General features: G+C 41.3%; 1 protein-coding gene across 8 annotated transcripts in view; it reads right to left on the bottom strand.

The window, feature by feature from the left end:
• Nucleotides 1-27,192, bottom strand: part of LOC116979003 (ETS-related transcription factor Elf-1-like) — a 250,808-nt gene that overhangs the window by 54,539 nt on the left and 169,077 nt on the right. For all 8 annotated transcript variants that reach the window (XM_033030378.1, XM_033030383.1, XM_033030379.1 and 5 more), the window contains 2 exons: nt 12,718-13,071; nt 1,048-1,213 (listed from right to left, as the gene is read on the bottom strand). In XM_033030378.1, the coding sequence (XP_032886269.1) occupies nt 1,048-1,213; nt 12,718-12,789 (238 nt within the window). In that variant the 5' untranslated portion in view covers nt 12,790-13,071. The remainder of the gene's footprint in view (nt 1-1,047; nt 1,214-12,717; nt 13,072-27,192) is intronic.

Raw genomic sequence — 27,192 nt, 5'->3', positions numbered from 1 at the left:
AGACCACACCTGGAGTATTGCGTGCAGTTTTGGTCTCCTAATCTGAGGAAAGACATTCTTGCCATAGAGGGAGTACAGAGAAGGTTCACCAGACTGATTCCTGGGATGGCAGGACTTTCATATGAAGAAAGACTGGATAGACTCGGCTTGTACACGCTAGAATTCAGAAGATTGAGGGGGGAATCTTATAGAAACTTACAAAATTCTTAAGGGGTTGGACAGGCTAGATGCAGGAAGATTTTTCCCGATGTTGGGGAAGTCCAGAACTAGGGGGTCACAGTTTAAGGATAAGAGGGAAGTCTTTTAGGACCGAGATGAGAAAATCATTTTTTACACAGAGAGTGGTGAATCTGTGGAATTCTCTGCCACAGAAGGTAGTCGAGGCCAGTTCATTGGCTATATTTAAGAGGGAGTTAGATGTGGCCCTTGTGGCTAAAGGGATCAGGGGGTATGGAGAGAAGGCAGGGATGGGATACTGAGTTGGATGATCAGCCATGATCATATTGAATGGCGGTGCAGGCTCGAAGGGCCGAATGGCCTACTCCTGCACCTGTTTTCTATGTTTCTATGTTCTGCCCGACAAGAGAGGGGAGAAAAGGAGAACGACTGGGATGTGAGTGGTTGGCCGCTTGGTCTCCCACCACCAGGTCCAAGCACAAGATTCACGACTGACATTCAACACTGCAATAATGAGGGATTGCTACCGTCTCAAAAGGCTACATTTGAGACATTATCCTAAGACTGTGGCTGCTCACTCAAGGTGGTGTAAAAGATTCCTGTTATTTTGCAGAAGAGCAGGGCAGTTATTCCCTGTGCTGTAGCCAATGTTTATCCCTCGATCAGTTTGGTCACTATCACACCACTCTTTATGACAGCACTCTCTGAGCACATTGGCTGCTGTCTTTCCTGCATGACAACAGTGACCTCATTCATTGGAAATAAAGTGCTTACGGACCACGATCAGAAAAATTGCTTCATCGATTCAAGTACATCTTTTAAAAGCAAAAAGCAAACTACTATTATTAATCTATCCTTACAAGTACTAACCAGAAAGGCCAATGTTATCCTCTATTATTTGTTCCTCTACAACATCTAGAGAGGTGTCGTCCATCATTCCAGTAGAAACATCATCACAATCCAGGCTTGAATAGAACAAGTCTGTGTTTGGCACTTGTTCCACTATAACGGCAGGAAATGGCAGAGGATCTTCAAGCTAGGAACAAAAAAAAAACATTCAATGTGGTTAAAGTGAAAGAGACAGAGAACATAGTGAAGAAGCAGCTGTTGCTCTAAACAAAAATAAATGCAGCATGTTCCAACTTCAGCAATGTACTTAAGTATCAACAGTTTGTTCTCAAAGCTGAATTAAGATTACAGTATGTATCCTGGACTTTGTTCCAACCATCTACTTATCGAAATCCCCCTCGCCTGTATCCACCTCTAACCTGCAATACTTTGTCCTGTCTCTCCCCTTTTGCAGCTGTCTTCTGCCCCCCTACAATCAGTCTGAAGAAGGGGCCTGACCTGAAAAGTCACCTATCCATGTTCTCCAGAGTTGCTGCCTGACCTGCTGAGTTACTCCAGCACTTTATATCCTTTTGTGTATCAACCAGCATCTGCAGTTCTTTGTTTCTCCAAAGGAACTCAACCTGAAGTGGCAGTGTTGACTGGACTTCACTCTGCAAGACCTCAATGTGGCAAAGTGCTCATCGCTATTAAAAACAACTGTTTTATTGTGAACTGCAATTTCAAAGCAGATTTCAATGCAATTTTTTCACCCATGGAGAAGTGAGGAGCAGAAATCGACATGACAGCAGCACATCTTCACCATTGCAGTGCAACTCAAGATTTCAAAATAAAGATAATTTAAATTCTAGCTACAGTGATCTTGCTTTATTTGACATTTCCCAGTTGCCCTAAAGTGTAACTTTAAGGTTAAACATTAAACAGTACAAGCCAACTCATTCAATGTGCCCTCAATTGCTGAAAGCCTGAGCTCTTGATCCAGAATATATCATCCGATTATCTTGTCCTTTAATATCATTCCTAAGCCATCTTTTTGATTTTGATCCCTTTGGAACACTCATAGTTGACCTCCCTGTATTGACATGATCCTGTCTTTTAAGTCATCAGAAACTTATCATGACCAATGGATATTAATATATATTTGTCTAGTGAATTAATATCTGTTTTTTTATGTACAGAAGAAGAAGAAGTTGCATTTATATATGATACTCAGGACTTCAAGATGTCCAAAAGCACTTTACAACGCTATTAAGGTTTTTTTTGTGTGTGTGTAGTCATTGTTACGGGATGCACAGCATCCAGTTTCCATACAACAGGTTCCAACAAACAGCAAAGTGAAAACGACCAGACAATCTGTTTCCAGGTCTTAACTGAGTGATAAATATTGATTGGAGCACTGAGAGAATTCCCCAACTTTTCTCATTAAAGTAGTCTCACAGGATCCTGGTATAATGTGGGTAATCTCAATTAGCTTTATTCTACTCAAAACTGACTGATTGCTTGACTCCCTTGAAATATCAGGAAGACCAAGGAACATGGATATCAAGTTCAAGTTCAAGTGAGTTTATTGTCATGTGTCCCTGTATAGGACAATGAAATTCTTGCTTTGCTTAAGCACACAGAAAATAGTAGGCATTTACTACAAAACAGATAAATGTGTCCATATACCATGATATAAATATATACACACATGAATAAATAAACTGGTAGTGCAAATAACAGAAAGTGGTTGCTAATAATCAGAGTTTTGTCCGAGCCAGGTTTAATAGCCTGATGGCTGAGGGGAAGTAGCTATTCCTGAACCTGGTTGTTGCAGTCTTCAGGCTCCTGTACCTTCTACCTGAAGGTAGCAGGGATATGTTGCACTGTCTGCCAAAAATCCTACTAATTGCTCTTCCATTTCCCAAAGGAATTGTAACATTGCTTTACACTTCTTGACGACAACATTCATTGTCTTTCTCTGTTTCCATCAGCCCTTGATCCTTCTAATTTGTTTGACATGCTGCTCTTCCTCATGCATGCTGCAATTAAGGTTGCTCTCTTACAGTGGATTCATATTTTGGATCGAGACCCTTCATCAATGTCCTTGGTCTTCCATATATTACTTGGGATTCAAGCCTCTTAAAATTACTAATTCTTTCCCCAGCATCTCAAAACTAGGAAGCTTTTCCCCATTTGAAACTCAAGCTTGGTGTTCCTTGAGTTAACTCAACATCATAAGAACACAAGAAAAATAGGACCAAAAACAAACTGATAAGAGAAACTAAGCGGGTCCGGCAGTATCTGTTAAGGGAAATGGGCAGTCAATGTATCGGATGTCCCTTTACCTGGCCTGAACTAGAGGAACGAACCTCAGATTCCATCTCAGTAGAATTTACAATCCGATGGCACAAACATTGTATTCTTTGATTAAAGGTAAACTGTTCCCCCTCAGTCCATTTCTCCCTACTTCTTGTCTACCCAGATAATTTCCACAAATACCACACCCCCTCTCACCCAGATTCTGCCCACTCCACCTGCTCATTATCCACACACTCCTCCCATCAAGTCCCCACCACCCCACTTTTCCCATCTGCTCTCCCCACCTCCCTTAGTTGGACCCATAATCCATCTTTATTTCCCATTCATATCAACTGCAGTCTCTTGTTATCTTCACCAATCACACCCGAGTGTTTGCCACTACCTCCACTCCTCTCTTCCCCACCAGACCCCATCCACCGCTTCTCACCCGGTCTGCCGATCATTCGCCAGCTTCCACTCCCCTACCCAGCTTCATCTCTTTTGTACTTGCTATCTCTCCTCTAATCCTACAGTCCAGACGATGGGTGTCGATTGGAAAGACTGAGCGTTCATTCGATTAACTGTCCATTTCCTTCCACAGATATTGCCTGACCTGCTGAGTTCTTCATGCAGTTTGTTTCAACAGTTAGACTAATAGAAGTACATAGCATTATGAGAGGCACATATAATGTAGACAGTTGGCACCATTTTTACAGGGTGGAAATGTTAAAGACAAGGCGGCATAGATTTAAGGCCAGAGGGGGAAGGTTTAATGGGGAAATGTGGAGTGTTTTTTTTACACATTGAGTGGTGGATGTCTTTAACAGGCTGCAAGCATGAAGGCAGATACAATTGTAATGTTTGAGGCTTTTAGATGAATATTCAATACATGAATATATTTATATATATATATATATATATATATAAATATCATAAAGAATCAGTATCTGCGTCGACCATCGCCCCTGGATTCCTGTCACCCCTGCATTCCATGCACCCACCACTCTGTGTGAATATGTGCCCCGAATATCTCATATAAACGATTCCCCCTTCTCATCTTAAAGCGATGTCCTTTATTATTTGACATTTCGAGCCTTGAAAAAAGGTTCTGACTCTCCTCTCAAAAAACTTCCATCAGCTCCGACACTCCAGAGAAAATAATCCAAAATTTCTCCAAACTGTGCATCCAGCTGATGCCATTTAATCCAGACAGCATCTTGCTCAACCTCTGCACCCTCCCCAAATCCTCCACATCCTTGTATGCATCAACATTCCATACACATTTTCACTTTGTAGAAATTCAAGACAAATGCAATTTTAAGTCACATTGTGATTTTTTTTTGGAGATATTTTCTTGCCTATATAATGTAGCTCCATATAAATTAATGATAAGAGAACAATGAGATGGCATCCAAGCTCCTCAAGGTTCAGCATCAAGTTCAGCTCAAGGGTCTTCTTTTGGATGTCAGTAACAGTTTGTGAAATAGATTTCTCGATATTCAAAGCATAGAAATGTTCTTAAGTTGATGCCATTTTTTTGTTTGGTTTAATGGGGGCCAGCTGGTATTGTGCATCTTGACAAGGTGGGGATACACTACCTTCCTGATCCGCTGCAATCACTGTGGTTGAAGGTAGACCCACAGTACTGTTGAGAAGGTAATGGCTCTATTTTTCATTATTCTGCCTGCATCCCACCAACCCCCCTCCTGCCACCAACCCCTCCTGATCAACACAGAAAAGGGGTAGAGAGAGAGCATTGAATGAAAATCTAACATGGCATTATGGAACAAATGACTCATCTTTTTCCAAATTGTCATTAATGAACAGCTTGTGATCATGTTTGTATTGAATGGAACTGGAGTGTCTTACATTTGAAGGTTTGGAAAGAAAGCTTGTGGCAACAAAGAACTCAAGATTGCATATATGATAGGGAAAATGGTTAAGTAATAGATATACGTTTTCAATGCTAAGACGACGTGTTGATGCTTTCGTAGTTCTGACTGTGCTTAATGCTGCTATATCTTTTATCAAAGTAAGATTGACAACACAGTGTGAAGGATCTCGACCTGAAACGTCACCTATTCCTTTTCTCCAGAGATGCTGTCTGACCCGCTGAGTTACTCCAGCCCTTCGTGTCTATCATAGTATGAGGTCTGCATGTTAATACCAATCATTCGGGTGCCAAATTACACATGTTCAACAAATGAAAGACGTCGTTAAAAGGATAGTGGAGTGTGTTTGTCCAAGATAGTTATGATCGAAAAGGTGTTTAGCAGGAGAGACAACAGAATGCCCAGAAGGGGGCAGCAGATATCAGTTCAACAGACCCAGACTAACTGTAAATGCCAGTCAATTTTATTGTCATGTCAAATTGCACTGTTTTACACCGACTCATTCCTCTCTCACCCTCACGCACAGTTGAGCTTCCAGTAAAGTAACCACTTTTGGAATATTCCCTACTTTTGCCCTTACAAAGGGACAATAAACAAATGTTTGTTCTGGAAAAAAGATTATGGTAAAAAAATCTTATTTAAATCTCTGGCATTAGCAAAGGGATATAAAGAGGTTTTAATAAGCAAATGTTTACATTGTATTTCATTATTTTGGAACAGGCTACACGAAGCAGCGATAGCCAGTGCAGTCAGTGGTCACTGTAGGTCAAACACTGACGTACGTATAAATAGATGTTATCCTACCTATTTGTGTGCCGCATGTGTAATACAGCAGCTCAGAATTCTGCTGCAGTGCTACAGTGCCTCACTCTGGCACATCATAGCAAAGGATTTATTCTCACATTTATTTCCAAACTGAAGACATTTAAAAGTAATTATTTTTACTGTTGTTTAAGAGCTGGATCAAAGTAATGAAGGGTTTATCTGGCAATATCAACCATACAAGTTGTCATTCTTTATTTCTATCTAGTCCAAGCATTGATGCACTTAAAAATATGGAAGATTTTCCAGAAGGTTGCAAAAAGGTCTGCCTGCAGACTGCCTGCAGATGTAAGTACATTTATAATGCAATTTTCAATTAAATCTTAAGAAGGTATGAAACATAAGGAAATATTTGGGGGGGAAGAAAATAACGGAGCAATTATAGCAGCCAGCAAAGGCTCAATGGACTAAATTATACCTTCTAAGCTGTTACTGTTCTATGATTTAGTAAGCGGTGGAATGATCATTGTTGGTTAGGAAACTAAAAAGATATGATAAGCATTGGTTAACATTTAAAGAATTAATACAGTGTACAACCCTTTAAGGCCAAATAAACATTTGTCCTATCTTTCCTTGGTTGGAAATAAATGAGCCAACTGTGGCTAATAATTTTTAAATAGTTTTAAATCGAAGTATATAGCGTATAAAACTGTAAAAGAGCATGGGTCCTCAGGATTGCACAGATGTAAACTCATGAACTGGCTGTAAATACTTCTATAGATATTTTTAAATAGGAAAGATTAACACAAATGTTTTAGGAAATATGTTGTAAAGTTGGAAAGGCTACAGAGAAGATTTACAAGGATGAACCAAGATGGCGCGATCCTGTCCAATCGTCGTCGTGGCAGCTCGGCGGAAACTGTGCGTATTTTTAACTTTCATGTTCTTTTATAACTTATTTCTAAGTTCCAACTCCCTAGTACTAACAAAGTATGACAGGGAAACTCTCTCAAACCTAAACATTAGCGAAAACAGGAGGAGGTGGCTGATCTGGCACTCTGGTATCAGGACAACAGCCTTCTCTTGAATGTCAAAAAAACAAAGGAGTTGATCGTGGACTTTAGGAGGGCACATCATCCGAGGACGGACACACCATTGAAGATAAATGGGGATACTGTGGATAGGGTGAGTTGCTTTAAATACCTGGGAGTCCACATCTCAGAGGATCTGACATGGACATCACACGCTGCAGCACTGGTGAGTAAGGCAAGGCAGCGCCTTTACCACCTCAGGCAATTGAGGAAATTCAGAGTGTCTCTGAGGATCCTCCAGTGCTTCTACTCAGCGGCTGTGGAAAGCATCTTGTTCGGAAACATCACGATTTGGTTTGGGAACTGCTCTGCCCAGGACAAGAGGCTCTGCAGAGAGTAGTGCGTTCGGCCGAACGCACTATAGGAACTACACTCGCCCCCCCCTGCAGGAACTATACATCAGAAGGTGCAACTCCACATCCAACAAGATCATGGGAGACCGCTTCCACCCCAACAACGGACTGTTCCAGCTGCTACGGTCAGCCAAACGCCTCCGTTGCCATGATGTGAAAACGGAGAGGATGAGAAGGAGCTTCTTCCCAGAGGCCATTAGGACTGTAAACTCCTATCTCACCAGGGACTAACTTAACTGTACCAATTTACTGTGTGTGGTGTCTTTTTAAAATTGCTGTTTTTTTCTTTTTTTCCCTCCCACAAATATGTAATATGTGAATATGTGATTCTGTTCTATTCTGTTTTGTAGTTTTTTTGCACAATCCGCAAGCATTGCCGCTTTTCATTTCACTGCACATCTCGTATGTGTATGTAATGAATAAAATTGACAACTTGACTGTTCCTTGGAGCGCAGGAAATTGAGAGGTGATCTTATAGAGGTGTACAAAATCATGAGAGAAATAGATTAGGTAGACGCACATTCTCTTGCCCAGAGTAGGGGAATCGAGGACCATAGGACATAGGTTTAAGGTGAAGGGGAAAAAATATAATAGGAATCTGAGGGGTAACTTTTTCACAAAGGGTGGTGGGTGTCTGCAACGTGCTGCCAGAGGAGGTAGTTGGGGCAGGGACTATTGCAATGTTTACAAACAGGTACATGGATAGGCCAGGTTTAGAGGGATATGGGCCAAACTCAGGCAGGTATAGTTGGGACATGTTGGTCAGTGTGGGCAAGTTGGACTGAAGGGTCAATTTCCACGCTGTAGGACTCTATGACAAATTAATGTGGATTATTTATCGACTGAGATACAAAAACATACTGGGGAATTAGGATATGGCAGAGGAATTAAGCAAATCTTTTGTGCGCCTTTACAGAAAGGCCAGAAAAGCTGAACACAAATCAGCGTGAGCCAAATCAAAATTGAAGAAATAAATCCGTGGGACCGAGAGCTGGTAAATGGCCAGGACCTGGAGACTACATCCTGAGTTTGAAGAAATGTGAGCTGGATGCAATGGTCGCATTCGGAGGAGAGGTGGGAGGGGGGTTGGGGAGAAGGGGAAGGGAAGCAGGTTTGTTCAGGTTGCTTCATCTGAATAAGAAGTGGGCAACTTTCTAAAAGGAGCAATTCTCATGGCATCAGGGAAAGAAAAGAACTGCAGGATTAATTGGACAGGACTTATGCCAAGCTAGGCAAGATGGGGCAAATAGTCTCCCCCTGTGTCATTTAATTTTCTGATTCATTGAAACACAAAATAAAAGTATTATGGGCACATTGAAAACCTATGATCAGGCCAGCACAAAGATTCCACAGTGTTGTCTTGAGCCCTTTTAAAAATAATGGATAGATCATCATTAAAATTAAGAGAGAGGGGGATTTCTACTGGGCATCATGTTTATACTGTTATTGCAGTGTGTGTAATTTATAAGAACCTAGAGCAACTAACCACATCCATGGGGAGAATTGTAAAAATGCATTTGCAGACAACAGTTCATTTGCTATGTTGTTGAACCACTCATGGATACAATTTCCCAGTGAAGATTGAAGCTGAAAAGTAGCAAACAATTTTCACCAGGTCAGTATGAGGCAGTCTAATCACCTCCCCTAGATATTCAACCCTATTATTGGACCAGCCACAGAATGAACATGGCCACAGGAACAACTCAGAGAGTTGAGTCATGCAGGCTGACTTATCAGAGCCTTCCCACCCTATAAAAGACATGCCCAAGAGTGATGTAACTTAAAAGTCATTTTAATTTTTTTCCAGTTCTGAGAATGAATCTTCAACCAGAAATGTTAAGGCTGTTTCTCTTTCTACAGTTGCTGTCTATTCTGTTGTGTGCTTCCATCATTTGCATTTTTTTTCTGATTTTTAGCACTTACAGTAATTATTATTATACTAACGACCACTTTTCCCCCTATTTTATGAATTCACTAAAACACGATTAAATCAACAGATCAGCAGAATAGAGTTGCTGTCTTGCAGAGCCAGAGCCCGGGATTTGAACCTGACTAAGAGTGCTGTCTGTACGGAGTTTGTATGTTCTTCTCTAGGATTTTCTCTAGGTAGTTCAATTTCTGCCTACATTCAACATGCTGGTTTGTAGGTTAATTGGCTTCAGTGGTGGTGTTTCCAGTGTGTAGAATAGAACTAGTGTATGGATGACCGCTGGTTGGCTTGGACTCGGTGTGTTGAAGGGCCATATTCCACACAGTATCTCAAAACAAAACTAAACTAAACACAGGATCTGAGAAACAATTAGACAGCATTCTCTGGAAGAGCCCCACCCCAGTGTATGGCAGTAGCATGGTAATATGTAGAACCTCCCCTGAATCTGTGAACAAGCCCCAGACTCTGAGAGCATATACAGGAGTTAATCAGTCTGAATGCTAATGATCCAAAACAGCCTGTACAATTTCAATACTTTTATATTTCTTCATGATATAGAAAGAGGCCAATCCTCTCTGTGAGTCTATGTTGGCCCTCAGAACAATCTAATTTCTCTTCTAATTTTCCTGATAACTGATTTTCCATACATTCCCATCTATTTTCCCACCACCTACACCAGAGGCCAATTTATCCATCAACCTATGCATCTTTGGGATGAGATAGAAAATAGGAGCACTTGGAGGACACCCATTCGATCACAGGGAGAGTGTGCAAACCCAACACAGACTTCACTTTTGTAGGACTGAACCAGAGAAACTGGAGCTGAGAGACATCAGCTCTACCTGCTGTGCCAGTGAGCTGCCTCAGTTATTTCAATTTGTCGCAATACTCAGACATGCATGCATGCATGCAGTATGAATGTTAATATTAGGTCTCTCTGTAGATGATTCTCCTTCAAATTGAAAGGAATGTATGTGAGTATCTGTTGATTGGTATTCATTTTTTTACTGAACGATTATCAATTTTTGGTTGATGGAATATGATTTCAACTGGGGCATGAAAGTACATGGAAGGCTGACGTAGCTGAAGTGGTGACACCAGGGCAACACCCAAGACTACTGTGTATTTAGATGGTTCTGGTTTAGTTTGGTCTCTTGGTTCTATTGCAAGGGGAACAAATATCCCAGTCAGCATTCATCTCTTAACTATCACCGCCACATCTGACAAAATTCAGAATTATTCTGTTTCATCTGTAGCCAAGAGATGAGAAAAACAGCACTCAAAACGTGGATTATGTGCCCTTAATCTTTTTTGTAGTTAATTTACTGTGAAAGGTGCATGGAAAATGGACTACCTAGAACAGGGAAATAAATTATCTGATGCACTTACCGAAGTAATCTAGTCTACTCGATGTTGTCATGGTAGGGAGGTAGGTGAGGTAAACATCAAAATAAATGTAGCAACTCACTCAGTTCGGTGGTGAAGATGATGAATCAGTGTACAAGCTTACGTCTAACTAAAAATTGGTGGATGAGGATAACATTTGGCAGCAGATGGAGTCAAAACATTGGTGAAACTGTATCATGGATTTTAACTATGTCTCATCAATAAGTCAAATATGAAACTTTCAATCCTTCCAGCATTTTTTACCAAATAAATTGATATTGACTGTTAAGTTTCCCATTGTATTAGAATGTATTTAGCTTGACATTGTAATGTATTTTCTTCATGGCTGGTTTGCCAGCACTCTCTTTCATTAACCAGCTGTTTCAGTGCTCAATTCCTCAACTTAATCCACCTGCTCTCCCTTTCCTAAGGTGCTTTGAACTGCTACCTAAAACAGGTGCACAAACAGCAAACAGTAGAGGAGATTTGATTTGATGTCACACCCATGGGCTTTGAAGAGTGAGCATCTATTTTGTTGATGCACGAGCTATTTAGGTTAGTAACAGTGCAGCATTATTGCATTACTGAAGGACATTACAGTAGTAATACTATAATATTTAATTGTGATGTTCAAACATTTGCTGCACATATTCCCCACACAATGAATTTAATAGTTTGGATGAACTGAGGATGGTAAGAACAGGGTGAGATAAGTATCTTCACAGGAAGGAAAAGGAAAGTAATAATCTCTAACATTAGCTATGCCAAATATCTTTTTGAACTCTTTAGAAATAGGATGAGAATTCACTGCAATTCGATTATCACCAATGGAATCAGTGATAAATTCAGTCTCATAACACGCTGACGGTAATAGCTTTGGCACATCTGGGCACATTTACTCACTCTGCAATTTTCCCCTGATATCATGTATTGTTCATTTGTAAACAGTGTTCATTGATGTAATAAGATTATTGGCAAATGCTTTGTTACTTTTTAAATGAGCCTTCTAGTTCATTGGTTTTCATCAGTTTTCAAATAAAGTATGAGACTTTCAACACCACTATGCTTAATTTTAAATGTTAAAGGCGATGAATGTTCATTTGTGATCTGGTGAAATTCAATTGTTCAATGAGTGGGCATGTTATGGCTGAGTTAGCTGCAAGCTAACTCTACAATCTGGCTGCTGGCTAACTCTACGTTGGAAGCCAGGATGGGTGGGAGTGGAGTTTGGAGGGTGCCTATTTAATGAAAATTAATTTAGAAAATGTGCCTATTTAATGAAAAGTAATTTAGAAAATGTGCAAGATAGACACAAAATGCTGAGGTAACACAGTGGGTCATGCAGAATCTCTGGAGAAAATTGATCAGTTATGTTTCGGGTCTGGTTCTTTCTTCAGACCCAAAATGTCACCTATCTACTTTCTACAGAGATGCTGCCTGACCTGCTAACTTACTCCAGTAGTTTGTGTCAATCTTTGGTATAGACCAGCACCTCCGCATCATTTTTATTACATTAGAAAATGGGAAGTTACATGAATTTGTCATGATAGCAAACAGCAAGAGATCAGAAAGAGATACTGCAACTGCTACATGGTTTACTTTAGCTCTTTTGTGGGGTATGATCAGAATCTAAATTCTCAGGGGGTTCTATCATATTCCAAAATCATATTTATTTATGCACAGTGCAAGTTATCACTGGCAAGGATATCTATTGCCAAAATCTACATAAATCTGAAACCATAGTGGAGGATTACCTCCTGTGTGAGAAGATATTCTTGTATTGCAATTAGTTAGGAAGATCCAGTAATGGTAAAGCAACGATGATATATAGCTGGGTCACGTTGATGGTGCAACATGATTGGGAACTTACAGACTAAGTGTTCCCACCCACTTCAGTTCCTCCACAGTTATTGCAAACAATTTTTTCTTAAAAGACTTGGGTTCTCGGTTCCATCATTATACCGTCACAAGTTGTACTTCATGCTTGTTAGACATACCTGCTGCATATCCTCCATTCCATTGCTTGCAAACTCAAACACAAACTCAGTGTGCTGGACTACAGCAGCCATGTTTTGCAGAGAAAGGATTCCAAGACCTCTCCTGAACCAGGCAATAAAGGCTCCCTATGAATTCGAAGGAGTGATGGCAATCCGGAGCTTCAAGAGGTAGTTAGAATGAAGAAATATATCTGTCTCGTCAGCCTTGATGAGCTTGTTGAAAAGAAGATGCGTCAAGATGATAAACTTTGAATCAAAGCTGCATGTGTGCCACACAGGGAACTTTCTTTGGTCTTGAAGGTGAACTTATAACCTTATGGAAAACGACGGTTCTTGGCACATCATGTAATGGATCTGTAAGAGCAAAACAAAAATAGATTTATCATTGAAGGAGTGGCCAAACAAAGACCTAGATGATAAATTTAACATGAGAAAATATGATGACTGTTCAAGTTCAAGTTCAAGTGAGTTTATTGTCATGTGTCCCTGTATAGGACAATGAAATTCTTGCTTTGCTTAAGCACACAGAAAATAGTAGGCATTTACTACAAAACAGATAAATATGTCCATATACCATGATATAAATATATACACACATGAATAAATAAACTGGTAGTGCAAATAACAGAAAGTGGTTGCTAATAATCAGAGTTTTGTCCGAGCCAGGTTTAATAGCCTGATGGCTGAGGGGAAGTAGCTATTCCTGAACCTGGTTGTTGCAGTCTTCAGGCTCCTGTACATTCTACCTGAAGGTAGCAGGGAGATGAGTGTATGGCCAGGATGGTGTGGGTCTTTGATGATACTGCCAGCCTTTTTGAGGCAGCGACTGCGATAAATCCCCTCGATGGAAGGAAGGTCAGAGCCGATGATGGACTGGGCAGTGTTTACTACTTTTTGTAGTCTTTTCCTCTCCAGGGCGCTCAAATTGCCGAACCAAGCCACGATGCAACCGGTCTGCATGCTCTCGACTGTGCACCTGTAGAAGTTAGAGAGAGTCTTCCTTGACAATCCGACTCTCCGTAATCTTCTCAGAAAGTAGAGGCGCTGATGAGCTTTTTTGATAATTGCGTTAGTGTTCTCGGACCAGGAAAGATCTTCAGAGATGTGCACGCCCAGGAATTTGAAGTTCTTGACCCTCTTGACGACTGGAACATTAAGATGGGCAGCCTGTGACTGATACAAGGCATGGCATATTCAGTATATTTGCATCCAATGGCTTTTACCAACATTCACCAGGTAACCTACCAAATGACATGATCCAAAGCTCAGAATGATCCCTTGTTTAAATATGTGCACATGACTGGGCATTCAACAGTTTTCCACAATTTGAAACAATTCTGCAATGTTCACATCCAATGAAATAATGCTTTGTCAAAGGAAAATGTCCCATTACCAATTGGTATTCTTTTTAAAAGATAATTTAAACTGGATCAGTGCCATATAGGAATTTGGTAGATTGCAACAGAGTGGCAAGGAGTGGCAAAATGTGAACTTGCATCAATGATTCCACATGTTGAGAGATGTCAGCCTTACCAGTTCACAGGAGGTGTAAGGGGAAATGTTTTCTCAGAGGAAATAAGGAGTCAGTGACATTCTGATACTATGCTACTTAAGCTCAATAATAAAGAGATTTAGGCTACAAAAGATACATTACCATGCAACCAGCAAAAATCCTTTTGGTTCAAATATGGTCAGAGATGATGAAGAGTAAAGGAAATAAACAATGAGTGCAAAGTTAAACATGAAGTCCGCCGTCATATCGGGTATCCATTGTCCTTTGTGTTTTAAAGTCTATATCATACCAACACCAACAACCCTTCTACGAAGCTTAAATGATTCATTTAATAAAACAAGAAGATTTCCTGCTTTTTTTTTTTCAAGAACCTTTTACAGTGCTTTCACTATATCATGGACTTTTGAAGTTACATGAAGTTTGTTAAGGGGAATTTCAGTTAATGACAAATAAAGACACAAAATAGAAAAATCATCTCAGGTGTTGTGAACGGGCTATTGAAATTAGAGGCAAATAAAACTCATAGTTGTTGACCAACTCAAACTAGCAATTGAAACTTCCAGGTTTGAATATTATTTTAACGTTTTTAATTTATTTCCTGTCCCTTAACAAGTGAAAAGTTTGTTATTAAATTGGAAAAAACATCTAATGTTTATCATTGCTTGGGAGAAATGAAGAGATCCCTCAGGGGTAGGTATGATGAGCTCATTAATGACCTGATATAAGGAAAAATTCCAATAATTTTAATTCAATATTCTAGTGAAAGAAAAAATGTTCTGCCAAACTAAACTCATTTAATAACATAAACAGAGTATTAAATGTTACCTATTTCAAAAATGTTGTACTGCCAAATACTCATGTAACTGATCTCAAATAATACATCCATCCAAAACTCTACTCTGAAATTTCTCTGTGTATTTAAAGTGGTTAAATCCACTCCCTTAAAATAACATTGACCATCCAGATAAGCAGTACTGACCCAGCTTTTTAGTTACCCCAGCAATCATTATCAGCTTTGGTAAACAGTTGAAAGAGAAAAAACTATTGGATGAAAAATTCATTCCGACTCCTCTCCCACAAGAAAAAATCAATTCCTCATGGATTTTTGAGAAGATTAATTTCACCTTGGTATTTTCTGTCCTACTCAAGCTCAATAATAAAAGGACACAGGATAAAAAAAGATACAAAAAGTTTTTTGATAGAACACAAAAAAAAACTTTCAATATTTTTGACATGTGCAATATGGGAGAAAACTAACATCTGTAGCCCAAACAGAAATTAAATGATTGTGAATTACAAAATAAATAATAAAATATGTCTAGACTTTGAAAATTGGAACTTCTATAATGATCAGAATATTTGCATGCACACCAGTAAATATTTTCAGGTGCAAATATCATCAACAAATCTGATATAAATTAATAGATTATCAGTATTTGAGCACTGCTGTGGATTATAGGTGTAACCTAAAGGGCCTGTCCCACAGGCGACCTTTCAGCGGACTGCCTGCGACCTTCAAGCTCGAAGCACACGCCTGAAAAACCGCGAACTGGAACGGCGACCGTCAGAGTGGAACACATACACACACACACAAACACATCGCAAAGGCAGGGGCCAGGGAAAGTGGTGAGCGCTGTCTGAAATTCACACGGTGCAAAGCCAAGGTGATACAGACACACACCGCGATGAACAGGAAGGTTCAAGACGGCTAGCACAGTGTACGGTAAGTCCTTTAAAAAAACGGGGAGGTGGGGGAAGGAGGAGAAGGGGGAAGAAGGGGGGAGAAGGGGGGAGAAGAAGGAGTAGAGATGTTTTTAAGAAGCCAGACAACTTTTAACAAGCCAGAGACACACAACTGTGCAGTTTAGCGGGCATTTAACATTACCGGTCGGTTTTCCTTGGTTCTGAAAACTCGTGCTTACGGTTTTTTTTTTCCCCAATGAGCCAATGAAAATATCCGGTCAGCAATGGAGATTAACTAAAACTACCTACGGCTACCTCGACTACCTACAACGACATGGCGACCCACTACCACTCCACCCACTACTACAAAAGTATCGATTTTCTCCATGGCGACTAATTTTTTAATCTGTGTCCTTTTATTATTGAGCTTGAGTATGGCAGAAAAGACCAAAGTGAAATTAATCTTCTCTAAAATCCATGAGGAATTGATTTTTTCTTGTGGGAGAGGAGTCGGAATGAATTTTTCATCCAACAGTTTTTTCTCTTTCAACCGTTTACCAAAGCTGATAATGATTGCTGGGGTAACTAAAAAGCTGGGTCATGACTGCTTATCTGGATGGTCAATGTTATTTTAAGGGAGTGGATTTAACCACTTTAAATACACAGAGAAATTTCAGAGTAGAGTTTTGGATGGATGTATTATTTGAGATCAGTTACATGAGTGTTCGGCAGTACAACATTTTTGAAATAGGTAACATTTAATACTCTGTTTATGTTATTAAATGAGTTTAGTTTGGCAGAACATTTTTTCTTTCACTAGAATATTGAATTAAAATTATTGGAATGTTTCCTTATATCAGGTCATTAATGAGCTCATCATACCTACCACTGAGGGATCCCTGAGGGATCTCTTCATTTCTCCCAAGCAATGATAAACATTAGATGTTTTTTCCAATTTAATAACAAACTTTTCATTTGTTAAGGGACAGGAAATAAATTAAAAACGTTAAAATAATATTCAAACCTGGAAGTTTCAATTGCTAGTTTGAGTTTTTTCTCTTTCAACTGTTTACCAAAGCTGATAATGATTGTTGAAAAATTTGCTGCGACCATACTGAGGCTGCGACTAGTTCCCAGAATGCGGGAACTCCTCTCGGCCATGAAGGAGACTCACCAGAGACTACCAGCGAGCATGTGGCAACCATGTGGCGATCATGAGGCTAGCACAGATTCTCCTGCACTCGCCTAAAAAGTCGCCTAAGTGGGACAGGCCCTTAACAGTCCCAATATTTGCAAACTCCATAATAAGGACAGTGATGGAATGCAATGGCTAATTTTTGGAGAATATGAACCACTTTTCCTCATCCTACTTTCCCATTTTTCACAGGAGACTTTATTTCACATTTATTGCAAGAGACACGTGCACAGGGTGGCGCGGTGGCACAGCGGAGTTACTGCATTCCTCCTCGTGACCGCATGTGTTTTCTCCGAGATCTTTGGTTTCCTCCCACACTCCAAAGGCGTACAGGTTTGTAGGTGAATTGGCTTGGTATAAGAACTGAGATGAGGAAAAATGATTTCACCCAGTGAGTTATGAATTTGTGTAATTCTCTGCCTCAGAAGGCAGTGGAGGCCGATTCACTGGATGCATTCAAAAGAGAGTTAGATAGAGTTCTTGGGGCTAATGGAATCAAGGGAAATGGGGAGAAGGTAGGAACGGGTTACTGATTGTGGATGATTAGCCATGATCACATTGAATGGCGATGCTGGCTCGAAGGGCCAAAAGGCCGACTCCTGCGCCTATTTCCTATGTAAAAATTGGACCCAGTGTGTGTAGGATATTGATAATATGTAGGAATCGCTGGTTGGTGCGGACTTGGTGGGATGAAGGGCCTGTTTCCGCATTGCATCTCCAAAACTAAAACTAAACATTCTGCACACACTTTATTGTAAACCATTGTTAAGTTCCCAAAACAGTATTGAAACAGGTTTTCTTAATTGTACATTAAATAAAGAAATCCACATATAATATGCACAAGGCATGAAGAGGACCAATACAAAATGAAATTGGCATCCTTGATTGGTGATCCAAGTGTTTAGTCCCCAAGGGTAATTATACCTTTGCACATTATTGCCAATGTGAGATTGCCAAATGCCAGAACCGGGCAGCCCTGGCAGAAGAGAGAACCTCCGTTTGTTCCTCGATCGCAGAACCAGCCCATTTCCGTCTACTAATACTCTCCTCGGCATAGCAGAGCTTGTCCTTACCCTCACCAATTTCTCCTTCTACTCCTCCCACTTCCTCCAAATCCAAGGCATAGCTATGGGCACTGGCATGGGCCCCAGCTATGACTGCATCTTTGTAAGGTATGTCGAACAATCACTATTCCAGAAATGCACTGGCCCTATCCCCGAACACTACCTCCACTACATTGATGACTGCATCGATGCTACCTCCTGCACCCATGCAGAACTCACTGACATTATCAACTTTACGACCAATTTCCATCCTGCACTCAAATTCACTTGGATAATCTCCCATCTCCTTCACAGGAGATAGACTATTGACCGACATCTACCACAAACTGACGGACCCCCATAGCTATCTAGACTACACTTCTTCTCACCCTTGCTTCCTGTAAAGACTCTATCGCCTACTGCTATTCCTCCGTTTACGCCGCCCAGGATGAGGTTTTCCAGACCAGGATATCGGAGAAGTCCTCATTCTTTAGGAAAAGGGGGTTCCCCTCTTGCATTATAGATGAGGCTCTCACTCTGCCCTTGCTCCTACTCCCCCCGGAGTCCCCCTTGTTCTCACCTTCCACTCCATAAGCCGTCGCAACCAGCACATTTTTGCCATCTCCCACGGGATCCCACTACTGGCCACATCTTCCTATCTCCACCCCTTTCTGCTTTCCGCAGAGACCGTTCCCACCTCAACTCTCTGGTCAACTCATCCTTTCCCACCCAAACCATCCCCTCTCCCGGTACTTTCCCCTGCAACCGCAGGAGATGCAATACCTGTCCCTTCACATAGATACATAGACAATAGGTGCTGGAGCAGGCCATTTGGCCCTTCGAGCCAGCCTTGCCATTCAATGTGATCATGCTGATGATCCACAATCAGTACCCTGTTACCGCCTTCTCCCCATATCCCTTGATTCCACTAGCCCCAAGAGCTCTGACTCTCTTTTGAATGCATCCAGTGAATCGGCCTCCACTGCCATCTGAGGCAGCGAATTCCACAAATTCACAACTCTCTGTGTGTAAAAGTTTTTCCTCATCTCAGTTCTAAATGGCCTACCCCTTATTCTTAAACTGTGGCCCCTAGTTCTGGACTCCCCCAACATCGTGAACATGTTTCCTGCATCTAGTGTGTCCAATCCCTTAATAATTTTTTTACGTTTCTATAAGACCTTGTCTCATCCTTCTAAATTCCAGTGTATGCAAGCTCAGTCATTCCATTCTTTCATCAGTCCCACCATCCTGGGAATTAACCCCGTGAACCTACGCTGCACTCCCTCAAAAGCAGGAATGTCTTTCCTCAAATTATGTGACCAAAACTGCACACAGTATTCCAGGTGTGGTATCACCAGTGTCCTGTACAACTGCAAAAGGACCTATTTGCTCCTATACCCTCAATCCACAGGAACTGATCATGAATCTATAGAACATTGGAAAATGATCACCAATACGTCCACAATCTCTAGAGCCACCTTCTTGAGTACTCTGGGATGCAGACCATCAGGCCCTGGAGATGTATCAGCTTTCAGTCCCATCAGTCTACCCAACACCATTTCCTGACTAATGTGAATTTCCTTCAGTTCCTCCATCACCCAAGGTCCTCTGTCCCCTAGTACATCTGGGAGATTGTTTGTGTCTTCCTTAGTGAAGACAGAACCAAAGTACCTGTTCAACTCGTCTGCCATTTCCTTGTTCCCCATAATAAATTCACCTGTCTCTGTCTTCAAAGGACCCACATTTGTCTTTACTAATGTTTTCCTCTTCACATACCTAAAGACGCTTTTACTATCTTCTTTTATATTCTTGGATAGCTTACCTTCATACTTCATCTTTTCTCCCCGTATTGCCTTTTTAGTTACCTTCTGTTGACCTTTAAAAGTTTCCCAATCCTCTGGCTTCCCGCTTATTTTTGCAATGTTATACACCTCTTTTATTTTTATAGTCCTTGACTTCCCTTGTCAGCCACGGTCGCATGTTACTCCCCTTAGAATCTTTCTTCCTTTTTGGAATGAAATGATCCTGCATCTTCTGGATTATTCACAGAAATACAATTGCTGTTCACTGCCATTGCTGTTCCACCGTCATCCCTGCTAGGGTCCCTTTAAAATCAACTCTGGCCAGCTCCTCCCTGATGCCTCCAAAGTCCCCTTTGTTCAACTGCAACACTGACACTTCCGATTTTACCTTCTCCCTCTCAAACTGCAGACAACAACTTACCATATTATGGTCACTACCTCCTAAATGGTTCCTTTATCATGAGTTCCCTTATTGAATCTGGTTCATTACACAACACTAAATTCAGAATTGCCTTCTCCCTGGTAGGCTCCAGTGCAAGCTGCTCTAAGATTCCATCTCGGAGGCACTCTACAAACTGTCTTTCTTGGGTACCTGCACCCTTAACTGCATCCAAGGACCCCAAGTCTTTTCAGGTGAGGCAGAGGTTCACTTGCACCTCCTCCAACCTCATCTACTGTATCTGCTGTTGCAGGTGTCAACTCCAGTACATCGGCGAGACCAAGCGCAGGCTCGCCGACCGTTTTGCTGAACACCTCTGCTCAGTCCGCCTTAACTTACCTGATCTCCCGGTTGCTCAGCACTTTAACTCTCCCTCCCATTCCCAATCTGACCTTTCTGTCCTGGGCCTCCTCCATTGTCAGAGTGAGGCCCAGCACAAATTGGAGGAACAACACCTCATATTTCACTTGGGGAGCTTACACCCCAGCGGTATGAATATTGACTTCTCTAACTCTAACTAGCCCTTGCTTTCTCTCTCTCTCTCTCCATCGCCTCCCCCTTCCCAGTTCTCCCACCAGTCTTACTGTCTCCGACTACATTCTATCTCTGTCCCGTCCACTCCCCTGACATCAGTCTGAAGAAGGGTCTCGACCCGAAACGTCACCCATTCCTTCTCTCCAGAGATGCTGCCTGTCCCGCTGAGTTACTCCAGCATTTTTAGTCTACCTTAGAGAGATTATAAAACTGGCTGCTTACTTCCTATATCTTCTGAAGATGGATCATCATCATCATCATCACACAGAAAACCCATAGGAAATAATTTGAATAAATGATACCAGTAATCGTCTGCTATAATTTCCTGCTACTTAAACCAGACTCTCACTGGTGCTATTGCCAGACCAAATGTATTTCCCTGGGTTCTAATTACAATGCAAGCATTATTGTGCAGTTCTAATTAATTCCATCATGATCCATGCAGATTCTTCTGTCTCCGGCACATTTTTCCTATATTTGAAAGGTTTTCCCTCCTGTCTCTGGTTCCAGTAATCAGGCACATGCAATGGCCACTGTTTTTAACAATCATGCCCACAACTTCCGATCAAAAGAGGATATTCCATGAAATAGAGCTGAGATATTCTGATCAGTACTTGAATTATCTGCAAGGTATCAAGTGAAGTGGCTGCCGTGAAGAGAGAGTGGACGCTGGCGCGCTTTGGCTGCCGCTGCTCTCTTTTCACACTGTGTTTTTGATTTTCTGTTTTTGGATTGCATTCTGTTTTTAATTTGTGTCACTGTGATGTCTTTAATTACTTGTTTTATTCCGATTATATGTTTTTATTCCGATTACTATGTAAGGTGTCCTTGAGATGTATGAAAGGCGCCCATTAAATAAAATTTATTATTATTATTATTAAGTGAGTTTTAGAATTGTGAAATTTTATTTTGTGCAAGTCTTTTTATGAATTATGTTTTCAATGGAATAAAGTGCCCATTCTTGTCTAACCCTCAAAGTATAGCCAATATCCCAACTCAAAGATAGATTTTTCATGATTCAAACTAATGCTCTCAGCGATTTTTTTATCTCATCTCCAAGCCAGAAAGTTCATTTTTGTGGCCCGAGGACACAGTCCAGGCTGATACTAGAGAGTTGCAATGTCCGTTGAGGTCAGTCTTTAAATGTTAAACTGAGGCTTAGTTCACTTCAATGCACTTAATATATCCCAGACCATCATTCTGAAGAAGTGCGCCTGACCTCTTCCTGCAGCAGTGGTCAATTTCTCAATGAATATCAACAAAAAGGTCAAAGATCATAATCACATTGCTGATCAAGGCATCGTCCTGTGCAGTGACAGGCTACCATGATTCATCATCGCTACAGGGAGTACAACGATTGTCTTCCAGTCATGAAAGGGTCGTTAGAAATGCAAGCATATCAATAGGTTCCTTTAACTCTGCAAAGTTGTACAGGAAAACCAAGACAACATTGTAGCTCCTTAACTGCTGCCCATTGGTTTCATCCAATAACATGTTCAGCTAAAATGAGGCAGAAAGATGCAAGATCTGGGTGCAGCTGCTAAACTGACCTTCCATACTAAATAAAAAGTGCAGGGCCAGGAGCAGAATTTTAGAGGCAATAATATCCTCTTGTGGTTGTATGGTCTGCCAACTTTCAAAGGGTCAGGAGACATCGAGGCAGCAGCACAGTAACAGGCCTTGCTGACCATCAACCGCCCATTTTTGCACAAACTCTACACTCACCCATTTATTTTCCCCACAGTCTGATTAAATCCACTTTCCAGACTCGACTTCTCACCACATATTAGGGGCAATTTACAATGGTCAATTAACGTACCAACCCCTATGCTTTGGAATGTGTTAGACAACTGGATCACCAAGAGAAATCCACATAGCCAAGGGGAGAATATAAAATTTCACACGGATAGCTCACGTTGGGGATCAAACCCAGATTTGCTGAAGTAATGAGGCATCTAGTGCTTGAGCACCAAGATTTGCCCGGTAGGTGAAGCCTCCGACGGATCCACCAGTGGACATGAAATCATGACTCACCAGTCAAAATGTTGGAACAAGAAAGAAATACAACTGGCGCTGTTAAAAACAAGGAAACGAGAGCAGTAAGTTTAGAATGGCCAAAATTGCCAGAGTATCTGCTCCAAGAAATGAGTACATCTGCAATTCCCGCTATGTTGCAAAACAGTATTGCACAAATTTATCATCTGATCTTAATTTTGATTCATCATGCGAAATGCAGTCCATCAGCTCCACTGCATTACGAGTTTAAAAGAACCATGCCGACCAATGCTGAAAAATTGTCCTCGTCCAAACTGAGGCCGCGAGTATGCGGGAACTTCCCTTGAGCATGAAGGAGAGTTACAGTGACCTCCTAGGACCTCCTAGGACCACATGTTGACCATGCTGCAAGTTTGAGTCGAGCAGAAACTCTTCTAAACTCGCAGTTTACGTCCCCGCAGTGGGACAGGCCCTTCACTCAAAAAAAATGTATAATCTAATCTGTTAATCCCTCCTATCATCTTCATTACATTGAAACCTTCCAAGAAAACATTCATAACTGCTCGAGGGTATTATTTTTCCCATGAATTTGAGCGAAATGTGAAAGATAAACAAAGATGTAGGTCTGTAATCTATTACTGGGGGGAACCTTTTCTATGGACATACATGTGTTATCCAGAGATTCAGGGTACAGACCATCAAGAAAGATGAATCTGAAGCAACATCTTCATCCAATATTAACTACATAAAATACCAATTGTACTAAATACATTAAAACAAATCCATTGTTGGAATCAATTAGAGGCTCCTCTATTGCTCCATTGATGGCAAGACTTCAACTTTCCCACAATACGTTTGATTCTTCAAGGAGGTCAACACATAAATAACATCAGATGTCCGTCACCATCTAGACTGTAAGAATATTTGTGGCCTTCTGTATCTAAACCAGGCTTTCAAATTATCCTGTGTAGGAAACATAGAAACATAGAAAATAGGTGCATGAGTAGGTCATTCGGCCCTTCGAGCCTGCACCGCCATTCAATATGATCATGGCTGATCATCCAACTCAGTATCTTGTACCTGCCTTCTCTCCATACCCCCTGATCCCTTTAGCCACAAGGGCCACATCTAACTCCCTCTTAAATATAGCCAAAGAACTGCAGATGCTGGTTTAAATCGAAGGTAGACAACAAAATGCTGGAGTAACTCAGTGGGACAGGCATCATCTCTGTAGAGAAGGAATGGGTGACGTTTCGGGTCGAGACCCTTCTTCACCCTTCCCATTATTTGAAACCATTTCTCAAATTGTCGGGAGGGAACATGTCAAATCCAGACATTGATCATCAGGAACTTTCTACCCTAAATCAATGGAGTGTGGAAACAACCAGAGTGAAAATCTAACATTCACTTCAAATCTGCCAATCCTTAGCAAGCAGACTGGGGTTACAGGCAGGAGGGAGAAATTTCCCTTTGCTGAGTCTACATGCACACAAGGCAGTATTTGCCTCGTTACAGTTTCAGGGACAATACTGTGCACAAACACACTTCTCTAGAAAGCAATAGTAACCACATCTCATTCATTGAAAGTCATTTTATGATACCCGGTGTAGTGAAAGACACAAAACGAGTAAAAGATCTTGGTTTGCATTGGAGAGCGGTGATATTTTATGTGAAGTTCTTAAAACAATTAAAACAACCTCATCTGACCATTTCCTATCTATCCAATCCAGCACTGAGAAAGTCCTTCATTCCATCTGGAAGTCTGTTAATCATCGCTGTTTCAAAGGAACTCTTGGAACTACCAATCTTCATTAGACCTGACACTACCGCCACAGCTGTGTGTAACAAAACAGGGAAGAATGGCAATCGCTGGTCGGGAGGGGGTGGAGGGGGTTCCAGATGTAGCTAAAATAATGGGGATTCCAACCTCCCCTCCACACAGCATATTTCCAGCTAACATTCAATCACTCCACAACAAATTTGAAGAGCTCAGAGCAAGGCTGTTGTTTGAAAGGTCGACCATGGACTGCAGTGTTCGATGTTTCACTGAAAGATGGCTCACCCCTGATACACCTGACCCCGCTCCACAGCCTGAGGACCTGGCCATTTATCATCCGACTGTGCAGAATCCTCAGGCAAGAGGAAGGGAGGCAGCGTCCGCTTTTCTCATCAATGCTTTGTGGTGCACGGATGTGGTGGTCTTGGCTTAATTATGCTCTCCTAACCTGGAATACCCGTTTATAAAAATGCCTTCTCGTTTTTCTACTGGGAGTCTACATACCTCCCCAGGTCAAAGTCGCACTGGACAAATTATACTCAATTGTCAACTGGCTCAAGACCGTAAACCCTAATGCCTTGTTCATCAACGGCGGTGTCTTCAATAAAGCTAATTTATTGAAAACAGTCCGTAAAATATCATCAACACGTCTCTTTCACCACGTGGGCTCTTAACATTTGAGACCACTGCTACGCCACCATCAAGTGTCCTTATTGCTCTATCCCTCAACCTCAGTTCAGCCAGTCTCATCATCTGCTGGTGCTATTCCTGCCACCACACAGACAGAGATTGAAGCGCTAGGTATCAATGATAAGAGGAGCACAACTCAATCGTCACCAGTGTCATCAAGTAGTGGGTTGACTACTGGGGTCTATCCTAACCAGAAACCTTAGATGAACAGAGAGAGATTCACTCCTTGCTAAAGTGCAGATCAGAGATCTTCTGGAAAAATTATCCTGCATTGTACACAAAGACCAATTATGATCGCCATAAGGATGTCAGGGGTGCGAAGAGGGATTGCTATAACAAGTTGGAAGCTCGATTCAATCAAGCAGCTTCCAGGACACAGAGGAAGGGCGTGAATACCATCATCAAGTCAAGTCAAGTCAAGTCAAGTTTATTCGTCACATACACATACAAGATGTGCAGTGAAATGAAAAGTAGCAATGCTCGCGGACTTTGCGCAAAAAGACAAACAAACAAACAACCAAACAAACTACAAACAGAATGGAACAGAATCACATATTCATGGGCTATTAGATAAAATCAGGGACATGTACTGGCCACGACACATCATAACCAGATGAGTTCAATGCCTTTTACACCTTTTGCCTTGAGCAGACAACCAACGTTCCACGTGGATGCATCTGCTTATCCCCCACTGGCTCTGTTCCATCTCAGTGTCAGTATCAGATCTGCTATCACAAGAGTAAACTTTTGGAAAGCCGACAGTCCAGATGGAGTCCCTGAACTGGATCTGAAATTGTGCACCAATCAACAGGCCACAGTCTTCACCAACATCTTTATCGTCTCATTTTAGCAGTCTACTATTCAAGGAAACCGTCATTGTTCCAGTTCCAAAGAAAAAAAGTGACCTGATCCAATAACTACCACTCCAACAGCTCTAACATCGATCATAAATAAGTGTTTTGAAAGACGGATAATGGGCCATATTTACATCAGTCTTACAGACAATCTAAACCCCTTGCAAGTTGCATACACAAAATATGTCCAAGGATGTCGCCGTTGCTTTTGCACTCCATTCAGCTCTGGATCACTTCGACAATTCAAATATCTATGGATCACTTTGACAATTCAAATATCTATATTAGAATGTAGTTTATTGTCCACAGTTCAGATTTCATCACAGTGAGCATAGGGGTGATCCTGTCCTCATCAGTGGTGCTAACGAGGTGGTCAGTAGCTTCAAGTTCCTCAGCATCCATATCACCAGCAATCTAAACTGGTCCTTTCACACTGATGTGATGATCAAGAAAGCGCATTAGCCTATTTACATTCTAAGGCATCTCAGAAGATTTAACTTGTCCAAAGGATTCTCTTGAACTTCTACAGATGTGCTATAGAAAGTTTTCTGATGAGGTGCCATTCAGCCTGATACAGCAACAGAGTAGTTGACTGCCTGAACCTGCAGAGAACAGTGAACTACTGGCCCAGTCTATCACAGGCTTAACATTTCCTTCCATCTAGTCCATCTGCATAGTGTGTTGCATCAGGAAGGCTGGAAGTATCGACAGGGATGACTGCCACTCCGGCCTTTCCCTTTGCTTTCCTCTACTTACTGACAGAACATACAGGAGCTTGAAAGCTTGGATGTCCAGCCTTAAGAATTGCTTCTTTCCCTCTGCAAACTACATAATCAATCATCTTTTTCCTTCCTGGAGTTGCTGTCACATACTCTTTCTCTTAACTCTACATTATTTGATTATTCCATTGTTTTTCTTTAAAAAAAATTTGCACTACATCAAATTGCAAC

Source organism: Amblyraja radiata, chromosome 12 (assembly GCF_010909765.2).
Source record: "Amblyraja radiata isolate CabotCenter1 chromosome 12, sAmbRad1.1.pri, whole genome shotgun sequence".
Classification (NCBI taxonomy): Eukaryota; Metazoa; Chordata; class Chondrichthyes; order Rajiformes; family Rajidae; genus Amblyraja; species Amblyraja radiata.
Note: the sequence above shows the minus strand (reverse complement) of the source record. Positions and strands in the feature narration are given on the sequence as shown.